A 14,253-nucleotide genomic window follows, 5' to 3' on the forward strand; every position below is an offset into this window, starting at 1 on the left:
TAATACACGGACCTAAGAAAGGAGCCCAGAGATCTGATTTTATAACTTGTCTATGTGGGACCTACCCTGGGCATTATTCTGGTTGCCAGGGCGTTAGTTCATATTGTTAATGGGGCGACCCTGCCGCCTAGATACTTAATTTTGTAGAGGAGGCCTTCAAATCTGGTGAGCCTCTGAATTACCAGTAATTCAAAGTGTGGAACCAGGAATGAATCGGGACCTGCATTGTCACAATTCTGTGGTTCTAAGCAGAGCTGTCCAACCTCCATAGAAAAGGAACCTGAGCCCAGGGGAAATCCACTGAACGCCTGCCCAATCCCAATAGTTCCTCAGGCGCAAAGCTGAAAGGGGCGTTACCCAGGGTCTGGCATAGAGCAACTCAGGAAGGCCATGGGAAGGTGGATCCCTGCTTGTGGGAAAGCTGTTTGTGTGTGTGCCAACCAGTGCTTTGGTCTTCAGAACAGAGTGTAAAACTTCTCGACTGTCTCAGAGGAGGAACCCACGATTAGCTGAGCAAACTGTCCTAAGTGGGAGGAAGGAGTCCAGGCTTCAAGGCTAATCTCAAATATTTCATCTCGGGCCCAGGCTTTGCTAGCTGTGATCTGTGCAATCTCTTCTCACTGGCCGCAGTAACTTCACCTGCAATGGTGCCATTACCTTGACGAGAAATTATTATATGGGAACCATACAAGCAGCTCTGAGAAAGTGGCAAGCACATGGCCCGAGAAAGGAAGGATGCAGAAACTATGTCTCCACTCCTCCTTATGGAAGCAGATTATTCTGTAACTCCAGGAGAGAAAGCTATTGCTTGGCCAGTTATTCCAGTTTTGTTAAAAATAATTTATTTACGAGCCTTACAAAAATACATTGGCAAGAGAAAAATAAAAGTCGTGTAGGAATGGGCAGGTCCACCCTTCCTTCTGGTAGCTCCCTTGAGACCCCTTTCAGAGAGTGGGGAGTCAGGTGGGAGCCCCCAAGCTCAAAGTGGAAGAGGAAAAGGTTAGACAGTAGAGGGCTGACCTGAGCCCTCCTAGCCATGGGGGCCGACCCAGCAGGCACCCAGGCACAGGGCAAGGGCTGTCCTGGGAGGACAAGGGAGGCAGGGAGAGGGAGAGAGGGAAGGAGGAAACACTGAGGATTTGTCTCAGGCAGGAAGGCCTGCTCAATCTGTCTCTGAGGTGAGGCCCCTGGGCCGAGGCTGGGGTGGCAGAACTGGGGGAGTGGGATGCCCACCTACAGTCTCAGGGCCTCCCCTGTCCTCTGTAGCCCCTCCCTGGTCCACCTGAGCAGGCATGTTTGAAATGACCAGGTCAGGGGAAGCTGGGCTGGGGGAGCCTGGTAAACGCCGGCTCTGGCGCCGGGCAGGCTGTGGAGGAACGGGGGGTAATGGGGGAGGCACGGTGGGGGCCCGGAGGCTGGTGCCCACCAGACGGCGTGGCAGAGCTTGGGGAGTGCCAGGGCTGCTAGAGCCAGGGGGCAGGGATGGAGCTGGAGGAGATGAGCGTGCACTGGAGGGCTGGGGAGGTGGCATGGTAGGCCGCGCTGGTGCCTGGCGCTTGGCTGTGGAGGAAGGGAAATAGAAAAGTTAGGGGTTTGTGTGTCTGGGTGCATTCTCTCCTGTGTGGTGGGGGTGGGGTCACTTTCCCCAGTGGGTTCTTGTCATTTAATAAGTGTCTCTTCATTCCTCCTCTGTTGTCCTCAATGTCTCAGCTTACAGAAGATGCCCCAGCCCCCACCACGGTAACGCTGTCACCACTCCCAGTTTTGCTGGCCTCTGAAACTATCTTGTCCATTTTCATCTTACTCGGCCCTTACTTGTGCCTCTCCTTCGAACACAGACCCAACATGGCCACTGGTTATCACAGTCTAGGTGTCAAGCAAGCGCGGGAACACATCTGGTGACTAGATGAATGTCACCTGTCCCTGCTAACACACAGGTCGGTCCTGCATGCCTCTCAGAAGCCTCAGGTCCTCAGGTAAGCTTGGACCCTGTGAGGCAGCTGGGGGGCTAAGTGGAGTCGTGATCAAATCTCTCCCTGGCTCTCTGCACTGGGCTTCCTGGGGCCCATTTCCTCACTGGTAAGAGGGGGTGAGAGCCCCAGCCTCCCACAGCTGCTAGGGCCTGGTCCGGTGACTCCAGCAATCCCCGTCTTCCAGGCCCCGTGTGGTCTGCTGGCTCCTGCTGCTGCTCTCCAATCCCCGTCTTCCAGGTCCCTGTGTGGTCTGCTGGCTCCTGCTGCTGCTCTTCTAACTCTACTGATGCAGCCAGCTCTAAACCCCCTTGTCCTCGGGGCCCGGGGTGGGGGCTCCCAGTGATCCAGCCCCCACAAGGATCCTTGTTCTCTTACCTCTCCATTCCGGACCAGATTGACATATAAGTCAGGAGCCTCCAGGACTCCTTCCAAACCTCTCTCTTCCCTCTACCCTTAAATACAGTTTTGGCCCCATGCTTTGTAGTCCTTTGGGCTTCTGGAGGGCTGGAACGCTCCTCACGCTCACTGGCTAGCTTTCTTCCACCCTTTCTGTGTGCCGGGAGTCCGGCGCTCTCCCTGAGCTCCTAGTCCATGCAATTCTTCAGGGTCAGGGCAATTACAGTTTCTACCGCACAGGAGGGTGCTGAGGCAGGAGCATCACCTGCCCAAGGGATGAGAGCTAGAATCTGGGTCCAGAGTGCCAGGCTGCAAACCCAGAGCAGCTCACTCCGGCTACTGCTGGCCTTTCAGGTGGTCCAAAGATACGGGAAGACGAGGAGAGCCAGCTCTCCGGCTCTTCCCTCCCACACGCAACTTACTCCTCCGAGTCATGTCCTCTGTTGAAGCAGCTGTTTCTGTGGTACTCCTGCTGACCTTGGGGGAAGCTGGCTTGGGCAGTTCAGACTCTGTCCTGTCAAGGGAAGAAGAGGGGCAACAGTTAGGCTTGGCCGTCTCCCGGCAATCTTCTAAAGTCCGGCATGATTCCAAACTGGTGGGTAGAAGGACTTGCTCCCCACTGCCTATGGCTGTGTGGAGACTCTGTCCTCACTCTCGGTTCCTTGGTAGATACTTCTGGGATCGGTGGGAGTCTGTGTCCTAACTTGACACAATCAAGCATCACATGCAAAGGAGGAAGGAGTCTCTACTGAGGGACTGACCAAATCAGACGGGCCCGTGACCATGTCTGTGGGGAACTATATTCATTGCTGACTGATGTGGGAGTGCCCAGCTCACAGTGGGCTGTGCAGTGCCTGGACCATCAATGGTCCTGAGCTGTATAAGAAAGCTGGCTGACGGGAGGTGGTGGTACATGCCTTTAATCCCAGCATTTGGGAGGCAGAGGCAGGCAGAACTCTGTAAGTTTGAGGCCAGCTTGGACTATAGAGAAAGCTCCAGGACTGTCAAGGCTACACAGAGAACTCATGTCTTGAACCACGTCCCCCACAAAACAAAACAAAAAACCAAAAAAACCCCCCAGAAAAACAAAATGGCTCCAAAGAGCAGGAGACTTTGACTTTGGGGGCTGGAGAGATGGCTCAGTAGTTAAGAGCACTGGCTGCTCTTCCAGAGGTTCTGAGTTCAATTCCCAGCAGTCACATGGTGGCTCACAACTATATAATAATAAAGTAAAATATAATAATAATATATAATATAATGAGATCTGGTGCCCTCTTCTGGCATGTAGGCATACACGCAGGCAGAACACTATATACATAATAAATAAATCTTTTTAAAAAGAAAGGAAAAGGAGGGAAGAAAGGAAGAAAGGAAGCAACCTGGCTGAGAACCAGTCAGGGCAAGCAAGGCAGTGATCAGCATTCTCGTGACCCTGCTCCTGCTTGAGACCTGTGACAGATTGCTCCCTGGAGGTACAAGCCAAGCAAGCTCTGTTCTTCCCAAGTTGTTTACCACAGCATCAGAGAGCATCTAGGACAAAACTATGACTGAGCTATAACTGGCGAACAACCCACGAAGGGGGAGGTGGTGTTCCAGGTGATCTTTTTCTCTTTTTTGAGATTGCCTTGTGCAGCCTAGGCTGGCCTTGAACTTTCCATGTAGGGAAGATGATCCTTTGCTCCTGATCCTTCTGCCTGCACCTCTCCAGTGAGAGCTTAGAGGTTACCACCAAGTCCATGCTATGCAATGCTGGGGCTGGAACTGGGCAAGCACTCCACCAGGTAAGGCGCACCCCCAGATCTCCATGCGAGCTGAAGGAAATAATCCATGAGAGCCTGGATTCCGGGGGGGCCTTCCTTTCCTCCCTAACTGTTACAGTTCTTTCTTCACACTGCCCATACACTGCCTCATCCTCCAGCAGAGCATGCATCCAGCCTGGCACCACAGGGATGTGGATGGACAAGGCCACAACTCTCCCTGCCCCACCCATGTCAAGGCCTGAGGGTGGCATATGTCTGCCTCATCTGAGGGAGGACGTGGCCATGGTGTGGGCCACTGAGGCCACCTGTCTGTGCCACAAAACCCTTCTAGACTTAGAGAATTGGATACAGGACAGTTATAAAGTCAACCACTCCCTCCCAATTCCCTAAATTCCCAGGGCATGAACAATGCCTGGCACATAGTAGGTGATCTAGAAATAGCCATGAAATGAGGAAGGGAACATGTTTAAGGCTAAGAGCAGGCTCCTTCTACCTACTCCATCCAGTGGGACCAGATCTGCAGGCCAAATACCGCCATTCCATCCCTAAGTCCTCGGAGACAGTGCCCCAGGCGAAAGTCCGCGTGGCCAGGGAGAAGATCGTCATTCTACTTAGCCCTTACCTTTCTTTCACGGGCATCGAGGCTGGACCTGGTGTGGCAGCTGGCACAGGTTCAGCAGGTGGCAATTCCTCAGAGGTCCGTTGGCTACTGACCTTTTCCTGGGGGGCCAGGGCTGAGAAGATGCCTGATACACTGAAGTTGATATCTAGAGGCAGAATGAACAGGTGTCAAGTTCAGAGCTTTCAATAGCCTGACCCAAGGCTACTCGCTTTCCCTGAAATGGTGGGATTGCTCTTTGCCTTCTCACTTCCAAGGGCCAGGCAGGACTGTTCCCATTTCACAGATGAGAAACTGAGGCCCAGCGTGAAAAAGCAGCTTCTTCTAAGCCACAAGGAGGGTTTGTAGGGAAACCAAGGACTGAGGTTGGGCTGGAGTCCAGAAATGGGGTGGGGGTGGGGCTAGAGATGATATGGAGAAAGGACGTCACCTCCAGGGAAGAGGGTGTCTGTACTCTGTATCAGCGCCTCGACCACACCCACCACCTGAATTGAGGACACAGAGGCTGCATCCAGCTGGGCCTGGTCCCTGACACAAAAGAAAAGCAAGAGTTTTAGTGACCCTAGCATTGTGTGACTCCGCTGGGCATGGCTGATGGCACATGTATAGCTCCCGTTCCCCATCTCCCACTCCTTCACCTATGACAGACATCACTCATCAATCAATTCTGGGCTCTTTCTCCACAGTTCTTGAACTGATTGCTCCCACTAAGCAACCACAATTCAGCACACGGGATGACACCTTGTCATGTGTCTGTGGCCTGGAGCGTAATGATGATACTCCTGAATCACCACACCTTACAATGTGTAAAGCATTGCCCATCTAATTCCCACAGCAACTCCCCTTAGAATGTAGATAAGCTCTCCAAGGCCCATGTCTGGAGGGCTGGGAGTAAGGCTTACATCATCCTTCATGGCTTCCAGCACCCGCACCAGGTCACCATGTAGGTGCCCCATCACTACCATTGCCCTGGTCCCTCAGGCTGTTTCTCGCAGCAGCTTCAGAATTAAGACCTGCTCAGCCCACCGCAGAGATAAGAAATGGAGGCTTGGGGAAATTAGAGGATGGTGACTAGCTGGGAACAGGCTCCTGTGCTCACAGCCCTCACCCTTCTTTCTCAGGAGGCCACAGCAGGTTGGGCCCCAAGACAATGGCGATGTTGCTGGGTGTCATCTTGTTCACTTCCTGCTCTTCTGCCAGCAATGCCAGGAACTTCATCAGGTACCTGGGTTGGTGGGTGGCAGAGGGTCAGAAATGCTTACCAATGCCCTTAAAGGCCTGAGAACTTCCTACCCTTGGGTTTCCAGAGGGGAACAGATAACACATGGTATGGTGAAGTTTTTACCAGCTAAGTTCCCTGATCTGTGTTTTTGAGGGTAAGCTGTATGTGAGAGGAGAAGCCAAGCTGAGAATCTTCTGGCTGCCACAGGCAGTCGGGACTGTCTCCAGTGCTGACACTGGACTGAATGCCCAGGGTCTGAGAGTGGCAGGGGTGGGGTCTGAAGCCAGCAACACGGCCTTACCAGTGCAAGAGGTTTGGCTTGTTTGTTTGCCTTTTTTTTTTTTAAGATTTATTTATTTATTATGTATACAACATTCCTTCCATGTCTGCATGCAGACATTCTGGCATGTCTGCATGCCAGAAGAGGGCACCAGATCTCATTATAGATGGTTGTGAGCCACCATGTGGTTGCTGGGAATTGAACTCAGGACCTCTGGAAGAGCAGTCAGTGCTCTTAAGCTCTGAGCCATCTCTCCAGCCCCCAGTTTGTTTGCCTTTTAAGACAAGGTCTCCTAGCCCAGTTTGGCCTCGAACGCTCTACAGCCAAGGATGACTCTTAAGTTCTGGTCCTTACGCTTTCTCTAACTGCAGGCATGCAACAAGACCTCCAGTTTTTAGCATGCTGAGGAGTAAACCCAGGACTTCGTACACTGTAGGTGTACTAGCTAAGTACTCCACCAGCAACTACATCCCCAGCCTGATTATCTTTGCTTAAGATAGGGTCTCACTCCGTAGCCCAGGCTGTCCCCAAACTCAGCCTCCCTCGTGCGGGGATTTATAGGCACAAGCTGGCTACATTTGTGCGTTCTGGGATACAGTCTAATATAAAACAAAGAACCAGGGTATCACAGGTGAGGTTCTGTGCTCAGGCACAACACAGGGTTAGAGTCAAAACCAGAGCTTTGCGGGGCTGGGTGTACAGGGGTGGGCCAGGGCTCACCTGAGGTTGTTGAAGTTTTCTTGGGGCAGGCGGCCGCAAACACCATGAAGGGCCTCCAGGCGAGCCCCAGGCTCCTTCAGGCTGGAAAGGGAGAGCACCAGTGAGCCAGCCCAGGGCCACATTCTTAGCGCTTTCACCTCCCCACACCCCTCAACCCCACCTCCTCACCTGGCTGCTCTCATCCAGTCATCATAGAGGTCAGAGGTCATCAGGGGCTCTGGCAGCTCCCGGAGATAGGACTTGAGAGCACCTGAAACAAGGCCAGGAGAAGGTGTAAGGTAGACCCCTCCCCAACTCCTACTTCTGTGTGCCTGAGGACCCAGCGCTCTCCACTTGGAAAGAATTTCCAGCTGAATTCTTATTAAAGTATCTAAGTCTGATAGTTTCTGTGGGTCAAAGGCCCTTTTAACACAGTAATTAGAAAGCCTGCCCTAAAAATAAATGCACATACATTTCAAGGGTTCATCACAGATCTGCATCAGGAACTCCTACGTGCCCCAAGGTGTCTCTTAGGTAGCATATCAGGCCTAAAGCCAAACTCTGATAGTGTTACCTTGGGCAGCTCTGCCCAGTCCCACCTTCTGCCTAGAGTTCCCAGGGGATCAGGTACCTGCCACAGCATGGGGGTCCGAGCAGAACTCCTCCAGGCTGTGGGGATCTGAAGCCATTGTTTGCTTGAGGCGCTTCAGCACAGAGGCCCCAGCAGCCAGACGGAAGAGGCCCTGGGGTGCAAGAAGGGACATGCTGTGTGTCAAAGAGGGGGGGCAGGAGCAGGCTGCTGGCCTTCAGTGTCCCCCAACCCCTGGTGGTCAGAGATGGCACTGTGGTGTCGACGCACCTTCCCAATGTCAAGGTCTGGAATTCTGAGCACAAGGCAGGGCTGGAAAATGGCTGTGTGTGTGTGTGTGTGTGTGTGTGTGTGAGAGAGAGAGAGAGAGAGAGAGAGAGAGAGAGAGGTGGGGACTGGGAGAACAGTAGGGAGCAGAAGTCTCATGAGGAGGGAAGTCTCAATATGATTGGTGGGGAGCCTGTAATCTACTCGTTGTTGGGTAATTTTTCACCCAGCAGTCTATCTTCAGGAAAGGGCCAGCATGTAACAAGGACTGGACTGAGGACCCCTGGTTCTTCATGTGACTCTGAGCACATACACTTTTTGCCTCTGTCTCCCCCTTGCCAAACAGAGCCAATGACAAGCCCCCCACACACCCAAGGCCACTGGGATTAGTAAATGGAGCAAGGACAGCTCAGTACCCTGAAATGCTAATCAGTGAGTCAGAGTCAGTTTGGCAATGGGAGGTTATGCCTCCCCCTGAGAGGGGAACTATGGGTAGCAGCATGGGGGAGGCACACGGCCCTGCCAACCCCATGCCTCGGCTCTCACCTCTTCCTGCATGCCCTCTGATAGCAGCATTAGAACGCAGGCCTCAATGGGCAGGGCAATGTCACGACCCAGCTCTTGCAGATGGGTTCTCAGGGATACCCCATATACCCTGGAGATAGGGGCAGCTGTCATCAAGGGGGAGAGATCTGTGGAAACGAGACACATCAGTGGCCTGGTTCTTCCTGCCCCAGGCAGTAGGGCCACGGCAGACAGGGCACCTTCAGGAACCCGCCTTCCAGCCTACTTCAGTGGCACACACGGCCATCTGGTCTACCTCCTGAGCCTGCCCACTTCCACTGCCCTACCTTGTCTAGATTCCAACCTTCTAGAAGGTCTCCTGGCTCCTGTCCTCTTCCTTCCCCACAGCAGCAGAAGTCCACCCACAAAGACCAGATCCGGTCTTCTCCCAACTCCCATCTCACCCATGGCTCCCTTCTGCCATGGAGCAAACTTTTTTGTTTGTTTTTCCAGACAGGGCTGTTCAGGGACTCTCTTATGTAAACTAGGCTGACTTTGAACTCAGAGATCCACCCACCTCCGCCTCCAAGTACCAGTACTAAAGGTGTTAGCCACCATGCCTGGCTAAGAAGCAAACTTTTATAGAGCCCTAAGTATTCTACGGTAGGAGGTGTGAGGCTGGCTTACTCATGTTCCCACCTGATTGGCTGTGGTTGTCCCTCAGCTCTGCTAGGGCCGTGTCCAGTGAGGTCAGGGACCTGCGATGGTAATCAGCCTGAATTTCCAGGAGCTGTGGGGACAAAGGACGTCCCCCGGAGAAATGAGAGAAGTGGAGAATTCCCCAGGGCTCTTGGGAGGGGGTCCCAGAAGTCCTTCCCTGTGGTGTCCACCCTGATTTCAGTTAGCTGGAGCTGGGTCATGGGCTCACATGAATGAAGTAGTTGGCGTATGAGTCCTCCTTGGTGGCAAAGTGGTACAGGTCGGCCAAGTACTCATCCTTGGAGACAGAGGGGAGAGGGCAGGTGAGGCTGGGGGCTGGCAGGGAAGCTGACAACTGGAAGATTAGCTGCCCAGGGCTGAAGAGCTGCACATGGAAGGGCCCAGTCGGCTTTCTCCCTTGGCCAGGGGCTACACTTTGGATTTTACGATTTCCAGTTCTTTACATTGGGTCCTCAGATCCTTAGCACAATCTGTTCGTAGTCACTGTGCAATCATCCTTCACCCACCTTTCATCCACTCCCTTCATGAGCGCCATTCATTCATTCATTCATTCCTTCCTTCATCCATTCATGCGGCAAGCACCACTCGCTTCGCTCACTTATCCAGCAAACGCTAACTCTCTCAAACAATCATTCATTGTACAAATGCTCTTCATTCATTCATTCATTCATTCCTTCATCCATTCATGCGGCAAGCACCACTCGCTTCGCTCACTTATCCAGCAAACGCTAACTCTCTCCAACAATCATTCATTGTACAAATGCTCTTCATTCATTCATTCATTCATTCACTGAGAGTCCCAACAACCACATCCCAGCTGCTATTGCATTTGATAAGGATGGCAGGGGCTCTGGGTTGTGCTCCACTACGTAGATGCCGACCCCTAACTGCCTGGAACTAAAACTCAGGGTTGCCTAGGCCAGCTTTATCCCTTCTCGGAGCTTCGATTCTCCCACCTGTCAAACGGACAGGCTACCCGCACCTGCCCCCTGTGTGGCGATCCCAAGTGACCTCACCTTGCACTGCTCCACCTTTCTCTTTAGCTCCTCCTCTTCTTCTTTCAGTGTCTCCACCTTGTTGGCAGTGGCGATGTGGCTGTGACTGCTTGGGCCGCCACCCAGGCCTTGGCTGCTCCCTGAGTTCTTGGCTGCCTGGCTGAGCCTGGGGAAGGTCCCAAGGTGGGTGGTCACTGGCCCCATTTGCATGGCCAGAGCTAAGTGTCCCCTCCATACACGTAATCACACAGGACTCTAGGGTTTATAGAGGCAAAATAGAAATTCCTTGGGCCTCTGCCCAGACTAGGCCAAAGTGTTGTAGGGCTCCCTCTGGTGGTGTTCCTGGTGATCACAGCAATCCAGCTCCAGAACGCAGACTAGGAGCCCTACAACCATATAAGGATCTTGGAAATGAGTGGTTTTCTTAGTTTTGGGGTCACTTGTGGCACAAGGGAGCACATGCACACCCTCAAATATATATGTTTTTCCCACGTGTGTTCCCAAGGACCAGCATGGCCACAAGTACCCAATGGGCCCGGCAGAGCCCTACTATGGCTTGGCCTGGGTTCAGGGACTCACCTGCTCTTGAGGGTGTTCCAGTCGGACACCAGCTTCTGCAGGCTTTTCTTGTGTTTGAGGATGGCAGGCAGCTCCTCCTGAGGGTAGGCACAGGGAGGGTTCAGGGGCCTGGGTGGGTGGGACAGGGGGAGCAGGAGGTCAGGGAGGCTGGGGCTGCTGGGCAGGGTCACCTCGCTCAGCCTGCTGAGCGGCTGCAGGACATCTCTCTCCAGGGTCATCTCGAACTCAGCCAAGATTCGGGCCAGCTGGTTCTGGATGGCGCAGCTCATCTCCAAGGCTTTCCTGTGTGCAGAGACCACAATAGGTCAAGGCTTCCCTGGCCCCTCACCTCCACCTAGAAATACTTGAAGGTCCCTGTTGTTCCATTTCCTGCTTTCTCAGGTCTTACTGACTTGGACAGTGCTCCCAGCTTGGCCACACTTTTGAGGTGGACACTCTGGTTGATATGACCCCCTCATTGTTTACTGGCATCCTCTCTACTGAAGGCCAGGTCCCCATTCACGCCCACCCCATACTAGAATCAGGACCCATAGACGCCCGTCCATGCTCACCCCATGCTAGAATCGGGGTCCAGTTCTTTGAAGCTTTCCGCCATCGTGGTGGAAAGAGCCATGAGAGGAAGCTTCTTCTGCAGGGAGGGCAGGGTGAGCCAGTGTGAATTTACCAGTCTCCTCCACCCAACCTGAGCCCATAGCACCCGGCCACACCCACACTCCAGCAGAGGGAGGAGCCAAACAATCAACAATCAAGTCCACAGTCACAGGTAAGGTAAAGCGTGAAACGGGATGACCCAGAGGGAGGAGCCAAACAATCAACAATCAAGTCCACAGTCACAGGTAAAGCGTGAAACGGGATGACGTGTGTGTGTGTGTGTGTGTGTGTGTGTGTGTGTGTGTGTGAAGATCTCCAGTCTACCTGGGGTCCCCCTCTCCCTTCCTCCCTCTCCAGTTACTTGACTAGGCAAGAAGGAATGATCAACCCCAGGAAAAGAAAGTTGGAAGCTGTTCCAAGGTCACACCACAGCAAAGAGAGAGCTGGCCCTGTGGCTGGGAGCAGGGTGGCCCGAACTCATTCCCTGCCTTGGGTTATAGGTGGTTTAATCCGGTCAGCATCTAGCTCAAGCTCTCCCAGGCTGCCTACAGCCTGACACCCAGGCCCAAGAATGACCGACGCCTTTAGGGCAGTGGAGAGGGTGTCACAATCCCTGGGATTGGGACTGGATAGTTCTGGGAACCCAACCCAGGTCTCTTCAAGAGCAAGAGCTTTTCCTGAGCCAAGCCTCCAGCTCTAGTCACATGACTCTCTCTAATCATCCCCATACTTCCACCTGGAGTTATGGAGAACACGCCAGAGGGACCCCAGGGTCAGTTTTGCCACTTGTTAGCTATGTGATCTTGGGTTAGTAAATTCAGGTCCCCGATCTTTCATTAAACACGAGTGTCTTGTACAAGGGACTCTTGCCAGGGCTGTTGGGAGACAATGCATTGGCAGTCTTAGCAACAGTCTGGCAGGAGTCAATAAATGCTGCCTGTTGAGTAACAACAGCGAGCATCCTCCATCCAGCTCGTACGGCTCTCCGCCCACCTAGAACGCCTGGGGTGTGCTGGTTTGGAGCAAACTTCAGAAGCTGCAGCAGAACCAGAGGGCCTCATTGCCACCCCATCCCTCATCGCTCAGACCCCTCCCTCCTCCTGGAGACCCCCACTTACCACCCGCTTGTCCATGTCAGCCCCGCTTTGGCCCTGTAGACAAGCCTGCAGCCGTTTGTGAACATTGTGGGCTGCTCTCTTAGCAGGTTCCAGGCGCTGCTCCACCTGGGAGGTAGAGGGGAGGGGCAAGGGGGGGAACTGTAGATTGTAAGGGGTGACTGCTGTTGTCTCCCCAGAGCAAGAATCACTTTTCTCTTTCCTCATGGAGCGCCCCTGGCCAGCAGGGAATGACTCAACCAGGCCTTCCTCTGCTGTCCCCACCTGTCAGCCTCTATACTGACAGCCTGCACGGACCTGCCTCCCAGTCCAGCCCGCCCAGGCACGTACCTGCAGCAGGTCCTCACCCAAGAACTCGGCAGTCTCTGGGGTGCTGTGGGGGAAGGGGGCTTCTGCTGAGTCAGTCTGGGTTAGGAAACCCACCGCCTCCCTCTGTCCCCAGCATATGGCACCTGGGCCCCAGTTCCTTCCAGGACCCACCAAGCCTGGGTGGCCTGTCTCCACCGCAGTTGGAGTACATTCCATAGGTTTTAGAGGATGCATGCCTGCTTCCTCCTCCACCCAGGGCTGTGCCCTGGGAGAGGGTGGACCCGTGACACCGAAAGGGCAGGAGGGAGCTACCCCAGGGCTCAGCTTTGGGACACAGAGGAAAAGTTTCTCTTCTTCCCATCCCCCAAATCGTTTGCCTGCCCCGGAAAGAGGAGGTCTAAGCTGGCCCCCAGAACGGGAAGTGTGGAAGCTAGCCTCCGGGGTGGTCAGGCCCACAGGCACACGACATTGGGCTGCAGCTGTGGGCAGGTCCCGAGACTCTGGCCATGGACACATAGGGACATGGGTTCAGATCATAGTGGCCTGGCTTCGTAGGTGCACGCAGGTGGCTATGTCACCGAAGGACGGGATCAAGTTTCTGGATACTCCCTCCCAGGGCCCAAAGAATGGGGAACTCCCAGGCTGGGGAAGAGGAGCAGAGAGAAAAGCTCCGAGAAACTCCCCAAACTTCCGCTCCCCTAGTTCTCGGAGCCTGGGACCGTGGAGGCCAGGGGGTGCCTTTACCTGGGCCTGCGAAAAGCAGAAGCAAGACTTTGCTGCAGGAGGCCCCTGGACGGGGGGAGGGGACGGACACCCAGCTCAGAGCAGGCCCCTCCTCCCCAGGCTAGAACACTGCCAGTCCCTTCCCCCAGGGTCTGGGGCCCCCCAATTGGCTCTGTTCCTCCCCAACCCAGCAGTTAGAAGTGGTTAATTGTTCCCATTGTCCAGAGAGGACAAATGAGGCTCCGGGCAGCGTTCCGGCTCAGGGCGCATTCTGCTCCCTGCAGCCTTTCCAACTAGGAATGGGGTGCCTTTTCCCCCCTCAAAGGCCAGCAGTGCCTGTGCGACCACAGTGGCTTCAGATGCCAGGAAGCGGGGTCGGGGCTCTGGCATGCCAGAGGGCCGCTGCCCAAATGTCCCCGACCTCCCTGATCGGTTCCCGACTCTCCTGCGCCCGCTCAGGTCCTGCGGGGAGACAGCGGAGCTAGAAGGGGGTGACACTCACCGTCCCAAGCTGCCCGTGTGGGCCAGCTGCCGCATGCGGTGCAGCTGCCTCTTCATCATCTTGGGTCCGGACTGGGGGCCGAGGGGTCACCGTGGGGGGGTCGAGGCTGGCAACCCCCGGCCCAGCCTGCTTCTCCGCGCGCTTCGCCCCGGATGGGTGGGCGGCGCTCTGGCTTCCTGGGCCGCCGAGCTCCTCTGGCTGGCGCTGGCGCTGGCGTTCTCCTCCCCCGCTCACGACTCCGCCCCCGGCCCCCAGGTCACTCCTCTCTCCAAGTTTGGAGTCTGGCTTTCTCGCGGCTTCCGGGCCCCAACGACCCCCGGCTGGTCGCCTGGCGAGTGTCTGTCGGTATGTCTCTCTGCAGTATGCAGGTTGAGTGCGGGATCCTTCTTCCCGCACCCTACCCCGCTGTG

General features: G+C 54.7%; 1 protein-coding gene across 2 annotated transcripts; it reads right to left on the reverse strand.

Annotated features, from left to right (window-relative positions):
* Window positions 1-816: 816 nt before the first annotated feature.
* Window positions 817-14,253, reverse strand: Sh3bp1 (SH3 domain binding protein 1). 2 transcript variants are annotated; one of them, XM_048454814.3, is made up of 18 exons: window positions 13,844-14,253; window positions 12,640-12,682; window positions 12,313-12,417; window positions 11,155-11,231; window positions 10,774-10,885; window positions 10,604-10,680; window positions 10,046-10,190; window positions 9,238-9,306; window positions 9,009-9,099; window positions 8,352-8,497; window positions 7,581-7,692; window positions 7,139-7,220; window positions 6,971-7,051; window positions 5,857-5,973; window positions 5,179-5,276; window positions 4,752-4,896; window positions 2,781-2,883; window positions 817-941 (listed from the first exon to the last, which is right to left on the reverse strand). In XM_048454814.3, the coding sequence occupies exons 1-18, from the start codon at window positions 13,900-13,902 to the stop codon at window positions 855-857; spliced, it is 1,749 nt and encodes a 582-aa protein (XP_048310771.1). In that variant the 5' UTR covers window positions 13,903-14,253; the 3' UTR covers window positions 817-854. The 2 variants fall into 2 exon arrangements, with proteins under 2 accessions (XP_048310771.1, XP_048310770.2); XM_048454813.3 differs by having other exon boundaries at window positions 817-1,560; window positions 2,792-2,883; window positions 13,844-14,052.

Source organism: Myodes glareolus, chromosome 19 (assembly GCF_982192425.1).
Source record: "Myodes glareolus chromosome 19, mMyoGla1.1, whole genome shotgun sequence".
Classification (NCBI taxonomy): Eukaryota; Metazoa; Chordata; class Mammalia; order Rodentia; family Cricetidae; genus Myodes; species Myodes glareolus.

What these genes read in the sequence shown, in the direction of transcription:
- Sh3bp1 (XM_048454813.3), bottom strand. Translation starts at nt 13,902, where the DNA reads ATGATGAAGAGGCAGCTGCACCGCATGCGGCAGCTGGCCCACACGGGC. An exon ending in AGACACCCTCTTCCCTGGAG is followed by an intron (nt 4,897 to 5,178) that starts GTGACGTCCTTT and finishes TTCTGCCTCTAG; the next exon opens with ATATCAACTTCAGTGTATCA. An exon ending in AGAGGACATGACTCGGAGGA is followed by an intron (nt 1,561 to 2,791) that starts GTAAGTTGCGTG and finishes CTTCCTCCACAG; the next exon opens with CCAAGCGCCAGGCACCAGCG.